The following is a 21,710-nucleotide window of genomic DNA, read 5'->3' as shown; positions in this document are numbered from 1 at the left end:
ACTTTGCAATGATATTCAGAGGTCCAGAGGAGAATTAACAGGCTATCCTTAGTGACTAAAGGGGACAGAAAGAAAGCCTGTGGATTTACATTTCTTACCCGAAGTTTTTCCTGTGTTTCTGGTAGAACTCTGAAAAGTAATTTTTGGATCACAGCTCTCACACTTACTGAGCCAGGATGGTCACTGGCTGAAGGATTCTAGAAGTTGTAGAATTCTGGAAATGTTCTTTAAGGACTGATTTCTTCATGAGATATAAATTGTTTCTCCCCCCCACCCCCCTTGAATCATTTCATTTATAAAATAATACTGGGTTTGCAACCTCTTTTTAAAAAAGATTCAACAAAGTACATTTGGATAATAAATAAGAAAGGTAGGACCAAAATATGATTTTATTGTGTTTTTCTAGCTGTGTCCTGTAGACAAAAGTTAATTGATCAAATTTGCCAGAAAGGCACTTGCCTTGTAAGAAGTCACATATAACTTCTTGTTTTTGAAATGTGTGTTGCTTATAAAACAGCCCTAGTGGAGGCTGAGTCTCTTCTCCGTTTCAAGACCAAAACAGAACTTCCATACTGTGGACTTCAAAATAGTAGAGTATAGGCGTGTTTTGTAATTTAATTCTTAAACCTGATGTTGTAGGACATACTGTTAATTCTCTGAAGTCACACTAAAATGCCCAGTATGCTGTTAGGGGATAATTGGGTTCGTTATATTTTCAAACACTCTTGTTTTTGTTGTCTAACAAATCTGTTGTTTTTGTTAAGTTGCTATAGCCCAAGGTGGAGCAATCCAGATCTCTAACCCAGCATCTGACGGCGTCCAGGGGTTGCAGACCTTAACAATGACAAATTCAGGAGCTCCTCAACCTGGTGCAACGATTGTACAATATGCAGCTCAAACACCTGATGGCACACAACAGTTCTTTGTACCTGGGAGTCAAGTTGTTGTCCAAGGTGTGTTCTTTTTTCTATTGTTTTAGGTGGAATAATTCCTTTAAAATGTATGCCTGTTGAAAACGTTTTATGTATCCCTTTCTATGTGCAAGATATCTTAAGTGGATTTCTTGGATCTAATGGTAACTATGTCTTATGAGGAATGACTTAGGGAGCTGGGGGTGTTTAGCATGGAGAAGAGAAGGTGAAGAGGTAAAATGATAGTCCTGTTTAAATATTTGAAAGGCTGTCATATTGAGTAGGGAGCAAGCTTGTTTTCTGCTGCTCCAGAGAACAGGATCTGGAGCAATGGATGCAAGCTACAGCAAAAGAGATTCCACCTCAACATTAGGAGAAACTTCCTGACAGTAAGGGCTGTTCGATAGTGGAACAAACTCCCTCGGAGTGTAGTGGAGTCTCCTTCCTTGGAGGTCTTTAAGCAGAGGCTGGATGGCCATATGTCGGGGATGCTTTGATTGTGATTTCCTGCATGGCAGGAGGTTGGACTGGATGGCCCTTGTGGTCTCTTCCAACTCTATGATTGTATGATAATCTTTGATAATCTATGGTTTCCAAATCATAGTTAAATAAATACAGTGAACACTATTTTAAAAAAATTGTGGAAAAGCAGCAAATGCATAAGACACTCAGTTAAAAGTTTTGGAGAATGAAAAGGCCTTGTCATTATGCCTAAACGACTCCCCATGCAGTGGCATCACAAGGGGGTACGGTTGTGTGGCCTACACCAAGTAATGCCCCAGAAGGTTGGACCTTCCCCCACACCATCCCTGCACGCATCCCCCCCTGCACCATCCCTACACTCCCCTGCATATGGTCCCTCCATGCCTCCCATCCTTTCCTCATCAGGAAAAGGATGGGGCAGCATGTGGGGAGGGAGTACATGCTGCCCCTAGAAGCTACGCCCCCCCACACTGCAGGGACAACACTTATCCCATGTTTCCTCCTGTACTATGAGGGGGATATGCAATAAACTGAGTGCCACCATTGAAAGGACCCTCTTATTACACATTACTTATCTAGTTTTCTGTCTTCATTGAGACCAGAAGGTTGTTTTTGAAGCAGATCATAGAGTTCAGGCAGGTCCTTACAAAGAAAATAACACTGTGGTGATTGTAATTTAGTTGATAAAGAAAATTTTATTTCTGATTCTGGTTATATAAAGCTGTGAAAAGTGAAAAAGTGTGCAGATTTTATTTCTGCATTATGATACAGTGTGTAGGAGGTGTTTCTTAAATTATCAGAATTCTCTTTGATGGGAATCAATGTTGGCACCCTCTCTGTACTTGCTCCATTGTCAGGGAAAGACCTTTTTATGCGATAGGGCTTTGGCTTTTAACGAGATGTTGCAGAAACGTCTTCTAATGGGGAATGCTATACTTTTACCTTTATTGCTATGTTTTAAATAATGTTAAACTGTTTTAAATTTATTTTTATAGGATTGCTTGCTTATTTATTTATTTATTTAAAAATGTATTTTAAATTATTCTACCTGGATTTAACTTTAGCTTGTGCTGTAATCCACCTTGGGTCTTATATTAAGAGAAAAGTGTGATATAAAATAAATAAACAAGATGTCATGTGGGCAAATACCAGTAAACTCTTAATTATGCCTTCCAAGATTCAGATGTTGCTGTGACCCAAACAGAAAGCCATCATTAGTTAAAATATACCACATATTTTAAAATTAAGCGTGACAACTTATTTAACATACTAAGATTTTACAGACTTGACAGTGCTTCTCTAATTTTGGCAACTTAAATGCTAACACGTTTATTGAAGCATGGCTTCTCATGGACCGTGCTTCTACTGTATTAAATTTGTTAGTGTTTGTGACGACACAGAGTGGTTTTGCTGCAAAAGGTTAGTGTAGCTGCACCTTTGGAAATTAGTGTTATAGGGGCAGCTTACACAGCCTACATCAAGAAGCCCAGTTTTACCATTGTGTGAGTGCTCTATAAGAAACCACAGCCAGTTCTAATCTGCTAATTAGTATTATTATATATCTGAATGCTTGTTTATCACATTTTTGTTGTTCACTTTAGAAAGGGTAAATCCTATTGTCAGGCCCAGTTAAAGCCCCAATAAATGAGTGAATCTTGTTAAGTTAACATTTCTGTGAGTTCTGTTGATTCATCAACTCTTCTGTTGGAGACTAACAGTTTGTTTTTGCCTACTAAATATGCACCTAAAAACATGAAAAATACCTGACACAGTGAGTAAGGTATTTGAAAAACAGATGACACTTGTCATTTTACAAGGAAATATGATTCTGTTGGTGTGACTGTGACTGTCAGAGATTTTAAGGGGTATGTGCTTTGGAGACTTCATTGTAGGGCAATAGGATCTTGTCTGCTCTCTGTTTCTACATTGGATTGGTAATGTGTAAATACATGGTGAATACATGGAGCTCAAATAATTTATATTCCTTTACCAAAAAATATTAGAGGTTTATGAGGCATTAATCCAAACAATATTGGATTTTAAGCTTGTACTTCTCAGTTATACATGGGGTTATATTGTATGGAACCTGTGCTACCTGTGTCTTGGTTATCACAATTTTGCTGATCTATGAATAGGGCTCCTATCAAAATACAGGTTTCTCTATCTTCTGGAGATGTTTGTTTTATTTATTTATATAGACATTTATACACCACCTTTCTGGTGCCCACTTAAAGCACGTCAAAATAATTTTATTCAAATAAATTTTATTTATTTGTTACATTTATACTTCACTTTGCATCTAGGGATATCAAGGTGGTGTATATAGTCCTCCTTATTTTTATCTCAGAACAACCCTGAGAAATAATAACTGGCCAAAGACCACTTTGTGAGCTTCCTGACTGGAGTCTATCCTGCACTGCAGAAATAATGCAGTTTGACATTACTTTAACTGCTGTGGCTCCATCCTGTGGAGACCTAGGATGTGTAGTTAATGTTGGGGCACTAAAGCTCTCTGCCAGAGTAGTTGAAATATTTCACAAAACTATATATCTTAGGATTCCATATAGTGGAGCTGTGGCAGTTAAAGTGATGCCAAACTGCATTATTTCTGCAGTGCAGATTAGACCCAAGTATAGATTTTGAACTGTGGTCTCCTTGGTCCTAGTCCAACATTCTAGCGACTGCAGCACACAGGATCTTAGTCTAATATCCTCAGCTTGAAATCACAACACAGCATAATACCATAGACCTAGAAAATACAGTAAAAATACCAATGCAGTAAGACTATAGAGGCAGAGCTGATAGATAAAACAACTGAATAAAAATAATATGTAGCCTTTTCTTTTGATTTTAGGAAGCAGTTAGATTGCTGTATAAATTGGTGATCCTTCAGGTTTCCTGTTCTCAGACCATTCATGGGTTTAAATGTAATCACCAATATGTAGAGTTGTGTCTGGAAGCATTTTGACAATTAATGCAAACATTTCAGAGTAGGTATAACGCAATCTCATGGATGCATGCTGACCAGATGCAGCTTCTAAAGATTGTTCAGAGTTAGGCCCATGTAAGGCAAATAAGAGATGTTCAGTCTTGATGTAAATAAGGCATCTGTTTTTTTAGCCAGGATTTCCTCAGGAATGGGAATAGTTGGCGTCCTAGCCTAAACTACATGATAGCACTCCAGATTTGCTGTATGGGAGTGTAGCTGGAGAAGGGAGGAGTCAAAATGAGAGCATTGTCCATTCTAAATAAGAATCACTCCCCATGAAATTTTCTGTCCTCAAATTTCTGTTATTGCAGTAACCTAAAACTTCTCTTGAGAATTTAGAACTACAGTTCAGACATTTATATAAAAGGGCAGACAAATTTAAGAAGATAATATAAGAGTTCTAGTTTCATTGTCACTAGTTTCATTCTGGTTTCATTGTCTTACTCTCTACAGTGGTAGAAAATTGAGGACTGAAGGAAAATTTCATTTGAGGGGGAGAATTCCTATTTGGAGAAGCAGTGTCCTTGTTGTGTCCTCCCCCTTAGCTACACTCCGAGATTGCTAGCTCAATCCAAGAACACCCTTGAATAGCAAAATTGGCCTTTCAAGGGGAGCTCAAACACATCTCTTCTGGCTTCTGTCTCCTTGCTGACGTGAATTATATGTCTTGTCTACCTTAAGTGTTCTTTTTGAGCCCTAATTCAGCCCATTTCATGTAGGTTCAGGTCTGGAATAACAACCGCTTTCATGAATAAAAAAAGAAAAAGAGAACTATGTGTCATCTGTGTATTTGGGATAGAGCATTCCAAACTCTCGAACACTTCTCATGGTGGTAGTGGCTAGTAGATCTGCTGCATGGGGCAAAGAATCAAGGGTGGAGTTTACTGCTGCTGCTCCCACAGTTGCTCCAAGCTAAACAGAAGCTTTCTTAATGCTGGACTATACCTCATCACTGTGCCACATTTGCTCATCACTGGCAGAGCACCTGTTCCACTTGGAGCAGTTGCAGGAGGAGGTAAAATTCAGAGTGGATTTACCACTTATGCAGAGGTGAATCCACCAGTGATGCTGTTTAGTAGTTGTTAAATGTTATAGACAGAATTGATCCCTGAGGGAAACTATTCACTAGTGGCCAAGGAATCTACTTACATCACTGTCTTCATCAGCCAAGGACAAGGTTCACACACAAGTGTTTGATGTCACAGTACTAAAGATTGTGCTCACGTTTTTATGCTCAGTTGTGTTGGTCTGACACTTGTTCAGCACAACTGGAGAAGCTGATAGCAGATTTGTCTCACTGAGAACTACAAGAGCCATAGTATATACGTCAGAGCACATGGTGGCAATTTTATGCACAAAATATTGTTAGCATACCCTACACCCCTCCTGCTGTATATGGGGTTTCATGTTCTCATATTTGCTGTCTAATGTCAGCCATGTTTGTAAGAAGTCACAATGACCTTTGGAACACTAGGAAGTTACATGTATGAGAAGGCATGCTGCCCCAAAGACATGGGAGATCTAGATGTTACTAAAATAAAAGGTTAATGGGTTTGCTGCTTACCCCAGGCTCTTTACATTTTCTCTCAATGGAGTTTAAGCAAGTCCCATCGCAATGGAAGTTGAAGACAACACCCCCACTTCATCCCAGGCTGTGTTCCTGTTTGAATAGCTAGGGGTTGTCTCAAATCCTATCAATCCTGTTAGTGTTTTGTCACCCCACAATTAAAGCCATCAGCCAATCCGACTCCTTTTGTCGATTCCATGGGAATGATAGAGTTGTTAAGTAAACACAACCCCAACTGCCAAATACAATTGACAGGACACCAACCACCAAGATGTCATGATTGTAGCAGCAGCAGAGTGGTAGTTTTGGTGGCGGTGCATGCTGGTGATAATGAAGAAGAGGAAGAAAAAGAAATAGATTGATGAGAGGTTAGAGAGAATGGATGAGTGAAAAAAATAAATTTTCTTCTAAAGGCACTAATAATAAAGAAATTATTTCATGGATCCATGTTGTTTACATCATCTGCCAATATTTTTCTGTCAAAGGGAGCATATGTCAGGCAGTAACTGATAGAAGAGTTCTCGTGATGTGCACATAGAATACAATATAAGACATTTCTACTCACAAGAAAGTTCCATTAAGTTTAGTGAAAGTTACTTTTAGATATGTGGGCATAGGATTGCATTGCTACATATGCTTTGTAACCTAGTTTTTAAAGAGGTTTAGATAAATTCATAAAAGATAAGGCTCTCAATAGCTACTAGTTAGGCTGACTTCATTTATACCTCCAGGATTAGTGATAGTATATCTGAATATTTGTTTCTGGAAAACAATGGAGGGAAGGCTGTTGTTTTTTATGTTCTGTTTGTGAGCTTTCCATAAGCATCTGTTTGGCTGCTGTAGCAGACAGGATGTGGAACTAGGTGGGCGTGTGATCCTAGTTGAGAAGGCTCTTACATTCTTGTAAAAGTCAAAGATGTCACAGAATAAACATAGTGCCAACCCTAAAATCCCAGTATTGTCTAAAGTACAGTTTTCTGAGTATTTGTTTTGAACAGCATTGGCAAGGGAATAGTTTCTGCCTTCGCATCTGTGGAGCATCTTGATTTATAGTTCTGATTTTTTGTGTGTGCTTTTGTCTTTGGAGGAGTATATAAAAAGCTGAAGTGAAGGCTAGAAAAGGTTTTCCCTGGGCTCCTGTTTCAACAAGCTGTTCCAGTGAAAAAGCACATTAATGACGGGGTAGGCTAGTGAGGTCATTATGATGTCAGTGCTGAGGCTTGTAATCCTGCACATGCTTGCTTGTTTGGAACATTTCATGTTCAGCCGGTGGTGGCAGAGGAGCAATCTTTGAGCAGACGCTGGTCATGGCTGTAACGAGAGATGAAACTGGTAGGCTATTTTGTCACCTCCTTTTCAAAAGAGGAAATTCAGACTGTAGTCCTGTGTACAGCTAGGCTGCTGAAATCCCATTTACAGTACTTCAGTGGGAGTTTTAACTTCAGGAAGGATCACAAACTCTCTGTTTTGCTGGAACTTCTAGTAACAGCCTTGTTGGTTTGTAGCAGCTAGTTGTCAAGCCTTGTTTGTACTGTGAAGTGATTTAATATTTCCTGAGCTGATGCAGCATTTATAGTGGGTGAGTTAGTGCTCTTAAGACTTAGGTATTTGTGCTTTCTCTTGCTAGCTTGAGCACTGAAGCTTCACTTCAATGGGACAATAAAAAACAAGCAACCTGTTTGAAAGTCTATGTAAAATTGCATCTTCATATATATATATTAGCAAATGAAGTTTAGTTGTGGATTATGTTCTGTTCAGCTGTGTAATCAATCCTGTAGCCTTCATGTCAGATGTGAGGAAAAAATAAAACCAAGGGGATCAGTGGATGTTCTGACTATTCTTTGGATGATAATTTATTATTTTGTCCTTCCTACACTTGAAAAATGGTTTGTTCCACAGCTAATAGACTTCAAAAGGCTGACGTCACTAGATTTCCTGGAATCAGGTTTCAGTAACGGGGCTGGAAAACTTAAAACTCCACAAACAGCAGACACATTGACGTCAGCTGTAAGTCATGCTGTGATTTAGTCAGTTCCTTTCTGCTTCATCTAGTACTGCTGGCACATTTGATAGTGTTATTCAGTAGCCTGCATGCTGTTGCTTGAGTTTTATTTGTTATTGTGGTTTATCCAGCAATCTCTTTTCTTAACTGGGCTTAAAGATCTCAGGCTCATGGGAGCAAAGAAGTAGGTGCTGTGTGGAAGACTTGAGTAAAGTTTATAATCCTTCTGGTAAGGCACATGCCTTAGAAGGGGGGGCAGGGGTGGTGGGCAGACCTCTTCTTTCTATTTTGTAGTGTGCCTGTTTTTGCTCTCCACTAGTACCCAGTGACAGATTAATTTTCTTAAAAGCAGCAGTCTGTGGAGGGAGTCAAGACTTAGAATTTCTTACAGGAGTATTGCTTTTTTAAAAAAATCATTCGGCCTTGGTAGATAACTACCATTGATATTTTATAAATTATTTAAAAACTGCAGCAATGCAGTTCATTTTTATTTTTGCCTGTTTTGGTTTCTATGACAACAAACAAACTCTCAAACTGTAAATGTTGTGCATAAATAGTTATACAGGTATTGTTCTATACCAGGGAAAGATTCAGAAGCAACCTTAAGGTCAGAACTTATTAGGGCTGACTAAAGGGCCAAATTCCAATCATTAGTCTCAGATAGAGTAGACCCACCAAGTAATGGAATTTACAAAAGAGTTGACCAACCAGGTTTGGACTTCAAAAATGTGTTTGTCCTATGATTTCTTTAGAATTTATATTTGAGGCTGCCTGTAAGCAGAACAACAGAAAAAGGAGGAGGGATTGAGAGAATTGTCCATGGTGAGAAAGGCCAATAGTTTTCCAGTTTCAGATGAACTTCAGATGGAAATATAGGAAGTATTTTACAGGCTTGTTGAGATTAGACCATGCTAAGTGCCAAATGGGTTTCAGGTTGCACTGACAGTTGTTGGAAGAACAATGGCTATTGCCCTATGTGTTTGTGATATCTCAGGCTGAATCTTGGGGTTGCATGTGTTAACACTCCAGGGGTGCCATCTGTTTATTCTTCAGTTTCAAAGCAGTTTTTATTATACAAGACTTTAAGACATTTAGATGTCAGTGATCAAAGTGCTAGTCATGTTTATCTGTTTAAGTATGTTTTAAAAAAAGAAGGGGGAAAGAGTCTTGCAACATCCTTAAGACTGATTTATTTGAGCAGATGGTCTTGTGGATTACAGTTCACTTCCTCAGATATATTGGTACCGTATAGTATTCAAGCCTTAGGTATACATGCCTGTTTTGTATTTTATTATTGAATGTGTACAAGCTTTGCACTGTAGTTGGGAGAAAGAAATGTGTTGCTCTCTAGAATCTTAATTTTGCTTTTGTAAAGTTACCAGATTGCAGTCTGACATTTAGCTTTTCTGAAGCAGATGGAAATCCACATGTCTTCATGAATACATCTGGATAGAACATTCCCCCTCCCCATTTTATCATTTGAAATAAATGCCTGTTGTTAGTCTGCATGATGTTGAATTCTGAGACCAAAGTTACCAAGAGGAACGGGAGTGAATGAAATTAAATATTTAGGAATTTAACAGAATGTGAATAATCACCTATGTGCCACTCCATCTTGAAATGGTTTTTCATTACAATAGTGATGATTCACATAGACATTGTTAATACTGGAAAAGAAACATATAATCTACTGGCATCTGGATATACTTTATAAAATTTAATAGTGTTTTCATTTGCAAATGATTCAGCCATGGCAGCCCTGACCACAGAATGCAGATGAACTGGCTGCTGTAGTAGTGACATGTATGGTTAAAGGAAAAACAAATGCCTTTATTTTTATATTTACTTATATTTGCATCCTCCTAAGTGTTCAGCAGCAGTGAGCTTCAGCCCAGGAAATTTAGACAGCCAACAAACTATTATACTTTTAATGATAAGTGGTCATAAGAGAGAATAAAAGCTTCCATCTGTTTGGATAAACATGCCATTCTAGGCCTCTGTAGGATTCTGTAGCTGTAGTTCTATTCCATTTGAAGAGTAATCTTTTACATCTACCCTGTTTTTAAAAAAGCCAAGAGTTCCAAAAAAGATCTGCAGACTCAGGAAGCTGAACGTTCCCTGCCATATGGGATGTCTTCAACCTCTGGGAGTCAGTGAACACATGTAAAATGTTTAGAAAGCGTTAAGAGTGCTCTCACAAAATGCTACCAACGGAGTGGAGGTATAACGCCCATTTACAAATTACTATCATGATGGCCATAGCCAATCACAAAACACTGGTTTTATAGTTGAGCAGTCTGATGCAGCTGAAGAACAGGTAACTTTCCCAAGATGGGGCTGACGGCAAAACCACCTCTTTAAAGGAATTGTTCTCTGATGCAACAAAACATCAGTTTCACAGAAGACAACCCCATTTTCCCTGATCAATTCTAAACAAATTCCTCTAAGGTTAATTAATTCTCTAAATCAATAGGAAGATCTCTCCAAATTACATGAACTCAGGCCCCTCATCAAAGCAGAGTTCTGTTAACTCTGAATTCAGTAATGTCCATTTTGCTACTGAACCTCCCCACTTTTCTATCTCCAGATGGTCACCCAGACACACAGTACATGCCCACTCTATCTATCTCTCCTCAAATCTGCAGCCTCCCCAAATATTTTCCCTCACATATAGATCCTTAGCCCAGCCCATTTACACACAGTAGGAATGCATCACTTTAATCCATCATAAAGTTACTCAGTAATCCCAGGCTGCTCTGATCACCTTTTGCCCCCTCCCACTAATTTGTCATTATCTGTGCTGATGGGCTCCTCCATTATTTTCCTATTTTTCCTATTTTCCTATTTTTCTTAAGGTTTTTTGTAGGGAAGCTGGGGGCATTTTAAGGCAGAAAGCAGCAAGGCTTCATGAACTTGCAATCCTCACTTGTGAAGCGTGTTTTTGGGTCTACATGGGTCCCACCAGCAGTATTAAGTAATGGCAAGAGGTAGAAAGCTAATGCTTTCATTTATGCAGTGCCAAGCCACCCTTATAAACTCTCCCTCTGTGTTAGCTAATGGACTATATGTTCAGCATGGTACATTGTGCTGAAAGGTTGCAACATGATCTGTATAACATGTATAGGTTCTTGCATGTGTTTTGTTATTTCTGTTGCTATTGCTTATCATTTAAGTAGTATATTGCTTACATCCAGTATAATCTAAGTGCTATGGCATTGTCAGGGAGAAACATTACTTCTGATGGATGATATTTCCTCTGTACTAGGATTGTCAACTACTGCTGCTGACTGGTTTTCTAATCCTGCTCCACCCCACCCCCTGAAACCAAGCAGATTATAAGAAATGCCCCCCCCCCAAAAAAAAACCCAAAGGAAAAGAAATAACAGAAAACTCCACTTCTGTTTTTCAAAAATTGTTATTCAAGAGGTGAATTGCCACTATTGGCAGTTTCCTGGAGAGACATGGCTTTTGGGGAGTGGGGTGGATGGTTGGGAGAAGTCAAAGACCAGAGAAGCAGTCTTGCAACAGCTATGTGCTCTCGGCACTCTATTCTATCCCCCACCCTAAGTAATAAGACTAGAGCTGTATCAAGAAGGATTTACTTCTCATTGATGTGTCAAGATACATAATTGAATATTAAAGTTAGGATTGTCGATGCCATCATATTTCCATTTTCTATGTATAGTTGTGAAAGCTGTCACTGAAGAAAGCTGATAGGAAGAAAATAAACTCATTTGAAATGTGGTGCTGGAGGACAGTCCTGTTGTGGGCTGGTAAAAAGACTAATAAATGGGTCCTGGAGAAAATCAAGTATGAACTCTCTAGAAGCCAAGATGACCAAACTATGATTGTCATACTTTGGCCATATCATGAGAAGATATGGCTCCCTAGAAAATCAATAATGCTTGATAAGGTAGAAGGCAGTAGGAGAAGAGAAAGATTGCAGGTGGATGGACTCAATCAAGAAAGCCACATCCCTGTGTGTTCAAGACCTGAGCAGAGCTGTTGATGACAGGACAATTTGGAGGTCTCTCATTCATAAGGTTGCCATAAGTTGAAGTCAGCTTAACAGCAGTTAGCAACATGTTAGCTCTCAGGAAGCAGTAAACTCTGAGAACAATGAGCAGAGTAAGCAACAAACTATCTTGATTAATTTAATAATTTTGAGCAAGAAAAAAATCAATATCTCAAGTAGTTATTTTTAGTTTTTATTTAGAATTATTTTTAACAAAGGAATTCAGAAATTGAGAAGCACTTTTCTAACACTGCTGTTTAGTTTTAAGTTCAGTGGCTTTCCAGGAAGTCTAGATTCTCAAACAGTAGCCATGTCCCATAGAAAAGGGGACACATGTATTCCTGGAAACCAATGAGACAGTGATGTCTTTTTCTCCCATTTTTCCCCTGTCTGTCTTTAGCAAAAAATGTGTTTTCAATCTAGAGCAAAGTTTGCTTAAACAGACAATGAACCTTATGTCCTGCCATTGAGGGCCAAATAGGTAGCAGGGCTGTGACCTTTGTGCTGCTTTGGGCTTCCTAGAAACATCCAGCTAATCACTCCTAGAAAATTATGTTGAAGGAGATCACTTGGTATGATCCAGCAGAGTCTTTTCCATTCTATAAACATTTCATCTGGCTTGAATCAAATTCAGACCAGTCAGTTCAAATGATTACAAAGGCAGTTAATATAAACCAGGGTGCAAATCCTTGCTCAGGCATGGAAACCCATTGGGCTACCTTAGGAACATCATATTCTCTTAGCCTCACAGGAAGGCAGTGGCAAACCTCTGAAAATTTTTTGCCAAGAAGACTCCATGATGAGGTCATCATAAATAGTGTTGACTTGAAGTCACATAATGACATATGGATGTGGAAGGAATATATTTACATATATTTAGAACAGAAAAATAGGGGAGGAACAGATAAACATACCCTTCAGCTACCTGAAGGGAAGGCATAAAGAAGGAGATAAAGACTTGTCAAGGTCAGGCTGGATCACATAAATTTAAGTAACAGGAAGTTATATTTCAGCTAACATTGTGAGGAAGATTTTACTGTCAAGTACAATTCAATAATGGAACCATATTCTGCACTAGAGGCTTTACAGGTAAAGCTGATCATCTATCTCAGGGGTAGGCGACCTTTTTGAGCCGGGGGCCGGGTTGCTGTCCCTCAGACAACTGGGAGGGCCGAAGCCAAAAAATAAATAATTAAATAATTTTTAAAAATTTGAATAAATAAATCAACCAGGACAAATGTAGGACAACATTTTCAAATAGTGGACACTTTTTTAAAAAAAGTGGACACACAAAAAAATTTGATTTTTTAAAAAAATGTTAATATAAATGCATGTTTCTGAGGCGTCTATAGACAATTCTCCCCCTTGCCCCTGCATGCGAGAGGCCAAAGGCCCCGGCGGCAATCGGCGGCAGGACCAGGCTGGGGCCGGTCCCAAGGCCTCGCCGGGCCGCGGTTGCCTACCCCTGATCTATCTGTTGTGAATGTTCTAGCTCAGGGGTAGGCAACATTTTTGAGCCGGGGGCCGGGTTGCTGTCCCTCAGACAACTGGGGGGCCGAAGCCAAAAAATAAATAAATAATTAAATAATTATTAAAAAATTATATCAATAAATAAACTGGGCCAAATGTAGGACAAAATTTTCAAATGGAGGACACTTTTTTTAAAAAAAAAAATGGAGTACACACTAATAAATTTGCTGATTTTTTAAAAAATGTTAATATAAATGCATGTTTCTGAGGCTTCTATAGACAATTGCCCCCGCTTTCCCGCTGCTTCCCCCCTTACCCGCCTCCTCCTGATAGGCCAAAGGCCTCAGCGGCAATCAGTGGCAGGACCAGGCTGGGGCCGGTCCCAAGGCCTTGCCGGGCCGCATCCGGCCCGCGGGCCGCAGGTTGCCTACCCCTGCTCTAGCTCTACATTTGTTAGATTGAGCTAGCATTGAGACTAGATGGAGTAAAGACCCCCTCTCCTCACCCCAAGCTCTGTAATTTTGACTTGCCTTCTGTCATGTGCAACAATGTTGTTTCTTTTGAATGATGCTGAGGAGTCAGGTATCAATCTTTTGTGAAAAGCCAGGTAGAGCTATAGATAGATGCCTTTTCATCAGTGCTTACATTGGTTCCTCTTTCAGACTCCATCATGATAAGTAAACTATTTTCTCTGAACCCTAAAATGAAAGTGATGACAAATGGCATCATCATTTGTGCTGAGACTTGTTTTTACGAAACAAAATAAAGTCCACAGAAGCATAGATAGGGCATTTAAACGTTTTACTGTATTTGGAAGCAGCTGACAAAGGTATTGTTTCCATTAGGGTTTTAGTAGAGCTGCAGCGTATTGTTGACCGATTCATTCTTTCATTTGATTGTAACCCATCTGTCTCCCTAAAATAGGACTTAATCTCATTGATTAGTTAACCAAATAAAAACTTGTTGAACCATTGAAACTGTGCCTCTGATTAAGATAGCAACATACTGTTGTTTTTCATAAAACAGCTTTAAAAATGTTAGGTGGAAGATGCCATCTTAGAACATTTATTTTTTCCTAAGTAAGAAAAGATACTATTGGGGAAGGGGGGGGGTCTTGAAAAATGTTTTCTGATGGAATGTGCAATAAAATATTTACCTACGGGAAGAATACTGTTTTGGTCGTATTATCTTTTATACAAATATGTGTGGTTTACACCACTGATTAAAAGAATTTGTGTACAATTAACTGATGGGGAAATAATTTACAGCTATCGTTTTTGTAGCCTGATCTTTTCTACCTCTTTATTTACCTTAGAGTTTATATTTGTGTACAGTACTTTGAAAGAAAATTTCCATGGATATCCTTCCTGTCAGGATAATAGTGTGTTGATCTATGGTTCCTACTGGAACATGAGGCAGTCTGGTCTTAGGTTTCATATTCGGGAATAGCTGTGTTAACCATGCAGCAAAATCCAACAAAATCTACAAAAGTATAATACCTTTATTGGCCAATCAAACTGCATAAAATGTGTAATGCAAGTTTTTGATGCTCCATGGGCTTCTTCATCAGTCTTAGGTTTGTTATCAAAAATGCCACTTTATCATGTTTTTAATTAAAAATATCCTTTTATGTATGTGTTTAATTACAGCTGCTACTGGTGACATGCCAACTTACCAGATCCGAACTCCAACCACAGCCTTACCTCAGGGGGTCGTTATGGCAGCTTCCCCAGGAACATTGCATAGCCCACAACAGCTAGCAGAAGAAGCAACGCGTAAAAGAGAGCTAAGGCTTATGAAAAATAGGTATTGTATTTTAGGAAAAACTCATGATTGGAATTAATTTCAAAACCAATTGACAGGGTGGATTATGGACAGAGGGGGTGGCAAACTCATCAAAATGATGTTTCCATAAATAAATTGTTAAATAGGTCCTCAAATATGAAGCAGAGCACCTTTTCATCACATTGCTCGGGAAAAGGGCAGTGGCATGTCTCTGCACAAATGTTGACCAGTGGTTAATTCAAAGCCTAGCCATATCTTAAAAAACACCCTTAGCTGGCATACACTTGCATTCCTAGATTGTTTTGGCCTTTAGAACAACTGTTGACAGAGGGCCAGACAGTTTAACCTCTACCACTTAGAGGTGGGAGCTGATTTGAAACTGGCTGTAATTCCTTCTGCTGCATGATAGTGATAGTGATGCTACACTGGGAACAACTGATGACATCTATGAAGTTTACCATTACTTGATGAACAGGTAGAAATACAAATTTGCCATTCTGATGACCTTACCTATACAAAAGAAGTTTCATTCTCTTAGTTGCCAGGGAGATATAAATTGCTGCACACATTATGAAGTAACTGGTTATGTTACCTTTTTGTACATTCCCTGATGGGAGTTATTAAGGTGGTGTTTGGCAATAATTTTTTTTAGCTTTTTAGAATTCCCCACCTCCCTTACAAGCTGTTGTTTTGATAAGAATGTTAAGTGATCAATTGCACTGAAAAATTTCCAAATTATGAAACATTATTTTCTGTATAAATTAATTGTTATAACTGAATGTACAAAATGCACATGATTTACATACTTTTTTCTTACTTCTGAGTATTTTAGACAGGAATTTTGATTTGGGAGAGGCAGTTGTAATAAAGCATGTCTTTTGTTAAAAGCAGGATGAAATTATTTTGCTTTAATTTTAGGAAACCTTTGTTAATTTTTCAGTTGTGTCTGTTACAGCAAATTAAATCTGCTGTGGAATATAATTTTTGTGGTAGAACGCTCTGTGGCATTTGGGTGTCATTTTTATTTTATGTATTTGTTTTTTGCTTTGCTTGGTTCTGTGTTGTGCAGAAGTCTCTAACCTTTTGTTTATTCTTGATTCCTGTGTGCCTTTTTTGTCATGTTGATGCATGTCTGTCATGCACTTCCTAGGAAAAAGTTAATTTGTCTGTAATTAACTTTGTCATTGCCCACTGCTTTCATGGTATTGCTTTTTCTCATGCCTTTTGTTTTAAATGGCTCATTCAGAAAAAATCATTACTCTGAATCCATTTTCTCTCTCTCTCTCTCTCTCTCTCTCTCTCTCTCTTTTACTCTTCTCTCTTCAGATTCAGTCTAGATTATCCGCTATCAGTAAAATATATGAAACAAGGTGTTAAGTTTTTAAAAACCTGCTAGTTCTTTCTATACAACTATATTTATCTACTTCATTTATATGCCTCCTTTCTTCCAGGGTGGGACCCAGGGCAACTTCCAGAGTTAACCAATTAAAACTGTTTGCAATAAAGTTTTAAAAACAATTTAAAATCCACATATTAAAAAATTAAAAAATCATCTAAAAATAATACAAAAGTGAAAATCAGGTAAAAAATACATCTCAAGATGAATCTTCACTGCTATACATTGAAAGCTTGTTTAAATAAAAATGTATTTGCTTGCTGAAGTGGGACCAAGAGAAAGCCTTCCCTTGAAGATCTTAGTGTTCTTGCAGGTTAGTATGGGGAGATGCGATGTTTCAGATAGTCTGGGACTAAGCCATATATCATGGCTGGCATCGTAATTTAAGCATATGCAGATAACCTGTTCACACATACAAGGCTTTAAGATTAATGCTTAATCTAGCATCTGTAGTGTCAAGTTTGGGAGACAGGGAGAGAACCTCTGCAGCAGTACTCTTTGGAGGACTGTTGCTAGGAGAAAATATTATCTAAGCAAATAAGAGCTTCTGTTTGCGAATTGAAGGTGCTCCCTGTAAAACATTTTCAGATGAGCTAATACAATATGTGGAAATGAAGGCATGTTAAAATGCTTAGTATCACACTCATACCTTCATTTCTTTGGAGGCTGGTTTATTTCTTGTTTAGAATTCACATACACATGCACACACACAAACAAGCACACACACTGCTTTTCAACAAAAACTTTCCACAGCAGATTACATAGCATAAGGCAGCTTACAAATTTGTCACAGTGATGCTATTAATAATCTCAGTTAAGGAGGAAAACACATTTAGATTTTTGTGCCAAACAACAGTGCCAAAAATGGTGTGAAAGATTGTCCATGATAGTGGATTAATGATAGCATTTTCTCATGTTCATTTACATGAGGGATGGATCCAATTTACTGCATGTTTAGTACTGTGTATAAACTTTCTCTACTCTTGTAAGAGCATAGTATATTGTTTCATATTTCAGCCATGTAGTTTGAATTATAGTTGAGAAATTCCCAGCTGAGTTTTTTTTTCTCAGAAATGGTGAAGTAATACATTTCAAGGACAGCAGTTCCTCATGACAATCTCTGTAGACATGCCTCTAAGGACAGTCCCAAAAATGCATGCAGCTGTATTGATCCACCCTCACTAGGATAGGTCTTTGTTAAAGCTAATATGTCTTAATTGATGATTCAACATCAGGTTTCTCTAAAATGTGTACTGTATATGGATATTTGCCTTCAAGTCGCCTGTTAATTTAGGGTGACCCCATGAATTTCATAGGGTTTCTTTGGCAAGGAATACTGAGAGATGGTTTTGCCAGTTCCTTCCTCTGAAATGTAGTTTAAAGCACTTGGTATCCACTGGTGGTTTTCTATCCAAGTACTAACCAGGGCTGACCCTGTTTAACTTTCAGGATTAGATGGTATCTGATGCCTCTAAAGTATTAGGCAGGTGTATTTGGCATAGTAACAGGAATAGCAAACAAAAATATGTGATTTGCAAAGAAAATTGGTTTCCCATTCCATCTACTGTGAGGATTGAAGCTAATATCAGAAGGAACAGGGGATCCTGAGTACTGGCAGAAGGTCCCAATGCTCTTAACGCACTCCACCACACACCTCAAACATAAATTTATTAACTAGGTAGCCAGGGGAACCACACATTCTCTGGTCCAAAATATGCTGCAGAAATAAACCAGTTTGAAATTGCTTTGACTGCCCTGGCTCAGTGCTAGGGAATCCTGGGAATTGTAGTTTATTGTGGCACCAGAGCTCTCTGACAGAGAAGACTAAATGTCTCACTTAGCTGCAGTTCCCAGAATTCTTTAGCATTGAGCAAGGAGAATTAAACTAGTCTCAGGCTGGATTATTTCTGCAGTGTGTTTTGGACCTCTGTCTTGTTAGGGACAGAGCTAATAGTGATCTGCTGATCTGCAGTACTTTATTATTGTAGGCTAATTGCTTTGAATATTAACACTCTGTGATATGCACACACACATGTACTATACACACAACATATATATATATATATATATATATATATATATATATATATATATATATGAGAGAGAGAGAGAGAGAGAACTCACAGGGTTTCCAGAGTGGCTGATGCAAGGTCAATGAAAACAATAACATGTCATCAAAATAGTAAATGTTTAAAAGATGGCTATGAGAATGATTCCCTTTTCCCTAACCCAGTCCCAGTCCAATGCAATGACAGATGGAGGCAGCAACTCTGTTTACTTACTAACAACTTCTTCCTCTTTAATTCTTATGTGAAAACTTGATATCCAGTGTACAAGAAGCAACAGTTTTACCCCATTTTAAAGAATTGAATTGGACTCTTTGTTTCCACAAAACCTAGGCTTGTGGGGATGTCAATATTTCAAACAGGTATCTAGACTTTAATCTGAAGAGAGAATATAACATTTGTCTTTGCAAACAGTTCAATTTGATAGCCTTGTGCAGACAATGGTTAGGATGTCTCAGCTACTTGTTTCAGCATGTAAATTTGCTATGGGCACAGATGATGTGTGGGCTGTAAATACTGTGCTGTTATTTTAATGCAAGCTTTTGAGGTAGCTAGAGGTGCTTTGTTAACATCTGATAGAATGCTTATCTAGTCATCTGCATTGCCACAGTGTTCTCACATTTACATGCTAAGCTCATGTTGTGTCTATGTCATGTGTCATTGTTCAGCTTTGTCTTATTCATTGTAGATTGGATTTGTGATATATTGGTTGTGTGGGTTACTAACTTGGTAGGTTCATTTTCTTTCAACATTCCTGGTGCTGGAAGTTTAATCTTACTTATCCAGGTTTTCATGGTGGTGTGACTGCTCCTGTAGTCATTTGCCTTGTGTTGGTTCCAGGGAAGCTGCTCGTGAGTGTCGGAGGAAGAAGAAGGAGTATGTCAAATGTCTTGAAAACCGTGTGGCTGTGCTTGAAAACCAAAACAAGACTCTCATAGAGGAACTCAAGGCCCTCAAAGATCTTTATTGCCATAAAACAGAGTAAATGGCTCTTGGCTGTGGACCTTTTGGCTTTGAATGCTAATCAAGGCATGAGATGAAGCAATTCTACAGATTGCCATGTGACCCTTGAGAAGGGGACAGTGTGTGGCCCTTGTGATTCTTGTTTTTCTTAGGTGTTTTCTAAAAGATTTGGAAGTTGTTCCAAACATCGGAAAGCATCACAGGCTCTGTATTATATAGACCTGCGTCATTGCCTCTCCCCTTTCCTGTCCCTACTCCCATCCAAGTAGCATGCCAAAAAGTGTTTTTGTTTGCCCTTTCTACTTCTGCTTTTTTCAGGGAAGCTGCAAAAGAATGTCGACGACGGAAGAAAGAATACGTGAAATGTCTGGAGAGTCGTGTTGCGATGTTAGAAGTTCAAAACAAGAAACTTATAGAAGAGTTAGAAACCTTAAAAGACATTTGCTCTTCCAAGACAGACTAATGTCAATACTGAAACTGTGAACTGGCTACAGCATGTACAGATGCTTCTGCAGGCAATGTCTAGTCAACAAGAATTATGACTTTTCCTTTATATCATTTGTCTTCTACTCCAGCCTCTAACATTCCTGAAACACTTTGCTGCATTTTTGTAGATTCTTAGTTGAAATTTCAGGTGTCTTTTTCTTACCCAGAAAGAGTCAAATGTTTAAGGCAGTGCGTGTTCAATATTCTCAAAATGCAACATGTGTAAGAGTTGCTCCTCTGCCCAATATTTGTATTAATTACTTTAAATGTGTAATTTTGGTAGTATCCCACTTGCACCAGTATTTTGAAGTGATCAAAGATAATGCATTTAATACAGTAAAAATAAAACAAAAACACCCAAAGTATCTCAGGAAAGAGTTATATGAAAAGTATGTTGTAATAACATACGTATATTAGAATACTAGTTTACAAATGAATTTATGGCATATTTTTATATTCATCGCTTTGTGAAAAAAAGTAATGTATTGCTGTCACTGAGTGCCATGGTTGAAACTAGTTTTTAAATAGAACCATGTTGGTTAAACTTTGTAGTGTTTGGTGTTTATTTGAACGTCTAGCCCAACTAATTATTTAAAAATTAATGGTGCACATTGTGCACTAACATTAACAGGTTAATTTGCTGCTTTTGATATTTCATTAACAGCTTACAGAATTGTCATAGAAAGATCTGAAATCACCTCACATAAGTTCCCAGTGTCTTTCCCATGACTTCTTGTAAATAGTATGGACTTCCAAAGGAATTTTGTATGATGCACATAATTCCCTTGTGGTTTTCTACAAATTTAACCTATCTTCTTTCAGAAATTTCATATATCTACAAGCATGGTTAATCATCTCTCTTTGGTGGTAGTTTCCTCTAGAAAATGTTATACTGTGGGTACTCTGAGTATGAGGGAGCTATATTACTTGGAATCATGGAATTAGGAGGAATCTAAGAGCAATCTAGTCCAATTCTTTGGCAGAGCAAGAATCCACACTTAAAATAAGTTAATGATTATATTTCTAGAACGTGACTCATTTATTTTCTCTTGCTCAGGATGAGCAAAGATGTTTGCTACAATTTTTAATTTATTTTAACTATATTGTTTTGCACTTGTGTCACGTTCCCTTATTTTTTGATTTTCTTCATAGTCTGCATTCTTTAATATAATCTCAATTCATGGCCAAGGGGAGGTTTTCTTTCTGAGGCTAATTGCTGGGAGTGCAGCAAAGAAGGCAATAGTTAAATCCCAGCCACCCCTATGCATATTGTGAAAATTGCTAATTAGCATTAATTAAAAAGCAAAAGAAAATGCACTCTACATATTTAACATGTAGGTTCATTGCATTGTATGTTGTTGATTTGGAGCTTTGAAATGGGGGGTGATGATAAAGGGCAGATGCTGATGCCAAAGAAATCTTCATGGTTGTCAAACACTAGGTTTGGGGAGGATTTCCTGTTGAGTAATTGTCATAATGTTTCCTTTCACTGTGACAGCACTGTGACATTTCCTTGGGACTTGCTTAACTCTTGCAGTTCAGCTGGCTCTAGTAAAGTTGCAGAAAGATCCACAAAT

The 21,710-nt window shown here is 38.2% G+C and overlaps 1 protein-coding gene across 8 annotated transcripts in view; it reads left to right on the top strand.

Annotated features, from left to right (window-relative positions):
* CREM (cAMP responsive element modulator) overlaps nt 1-20,677 on the top strand; it is a 41,698-nt gene extending 21,021 nt beyond the window's left edge. For 2 of the 8 annotated variants that reach the window (XM_042475419.1, XM_042475417.1), the window contains exons 6-8: nt 765-953; nt 15,087-15,243; nt 19,525-20,109. In XM_042475419.1, coding sequence (XP_042331353.1) covers nt 765-953; nt 15,087-15,243; nt 19,525-19,669 — 491 coding nt within the window. In that variant the 3' untranslated portion in view covers nt 19,670-20,109. Of the gene's footprint in view, nt 1-764; nt 954-7,054; nt 7,283-7,332; nt 7,958-7,984; nt 8,182-15,086; nt 15,244-19,524 lie in introns of those variants that run through there. The other 6 variants (XM_042475418.1, XM_042475422.1, XM_042475421.1 and 3 more) reach the window with 6 other exon arrangements.
* The last annotated feature ends 1,033 nt before the right edge of the window (nt 20,678-21,710 follow it).

The sequence above is a fragment of the Sceloporus undulatus genome, chromosome 6 (assembly GCF_019175285.1).
Source record: "Sceloporus undulatus isolate JIND9_A2432 ecotype Alabama chromosome 6, SceUnd_v1.1, whole genome shotgun sequence".
Classification (NCBI taxonomy): Eukaryota; Metazoa; Chordata; class Lepidosauria; order Squamata; family Phrynosomatidae; genus Sceloporus; species Sceloporus undulatus.
Note: the sequence above shows the minus strand (reverse complement) of the source record. Positions and strands in the feature narration are given on the sequence as shown.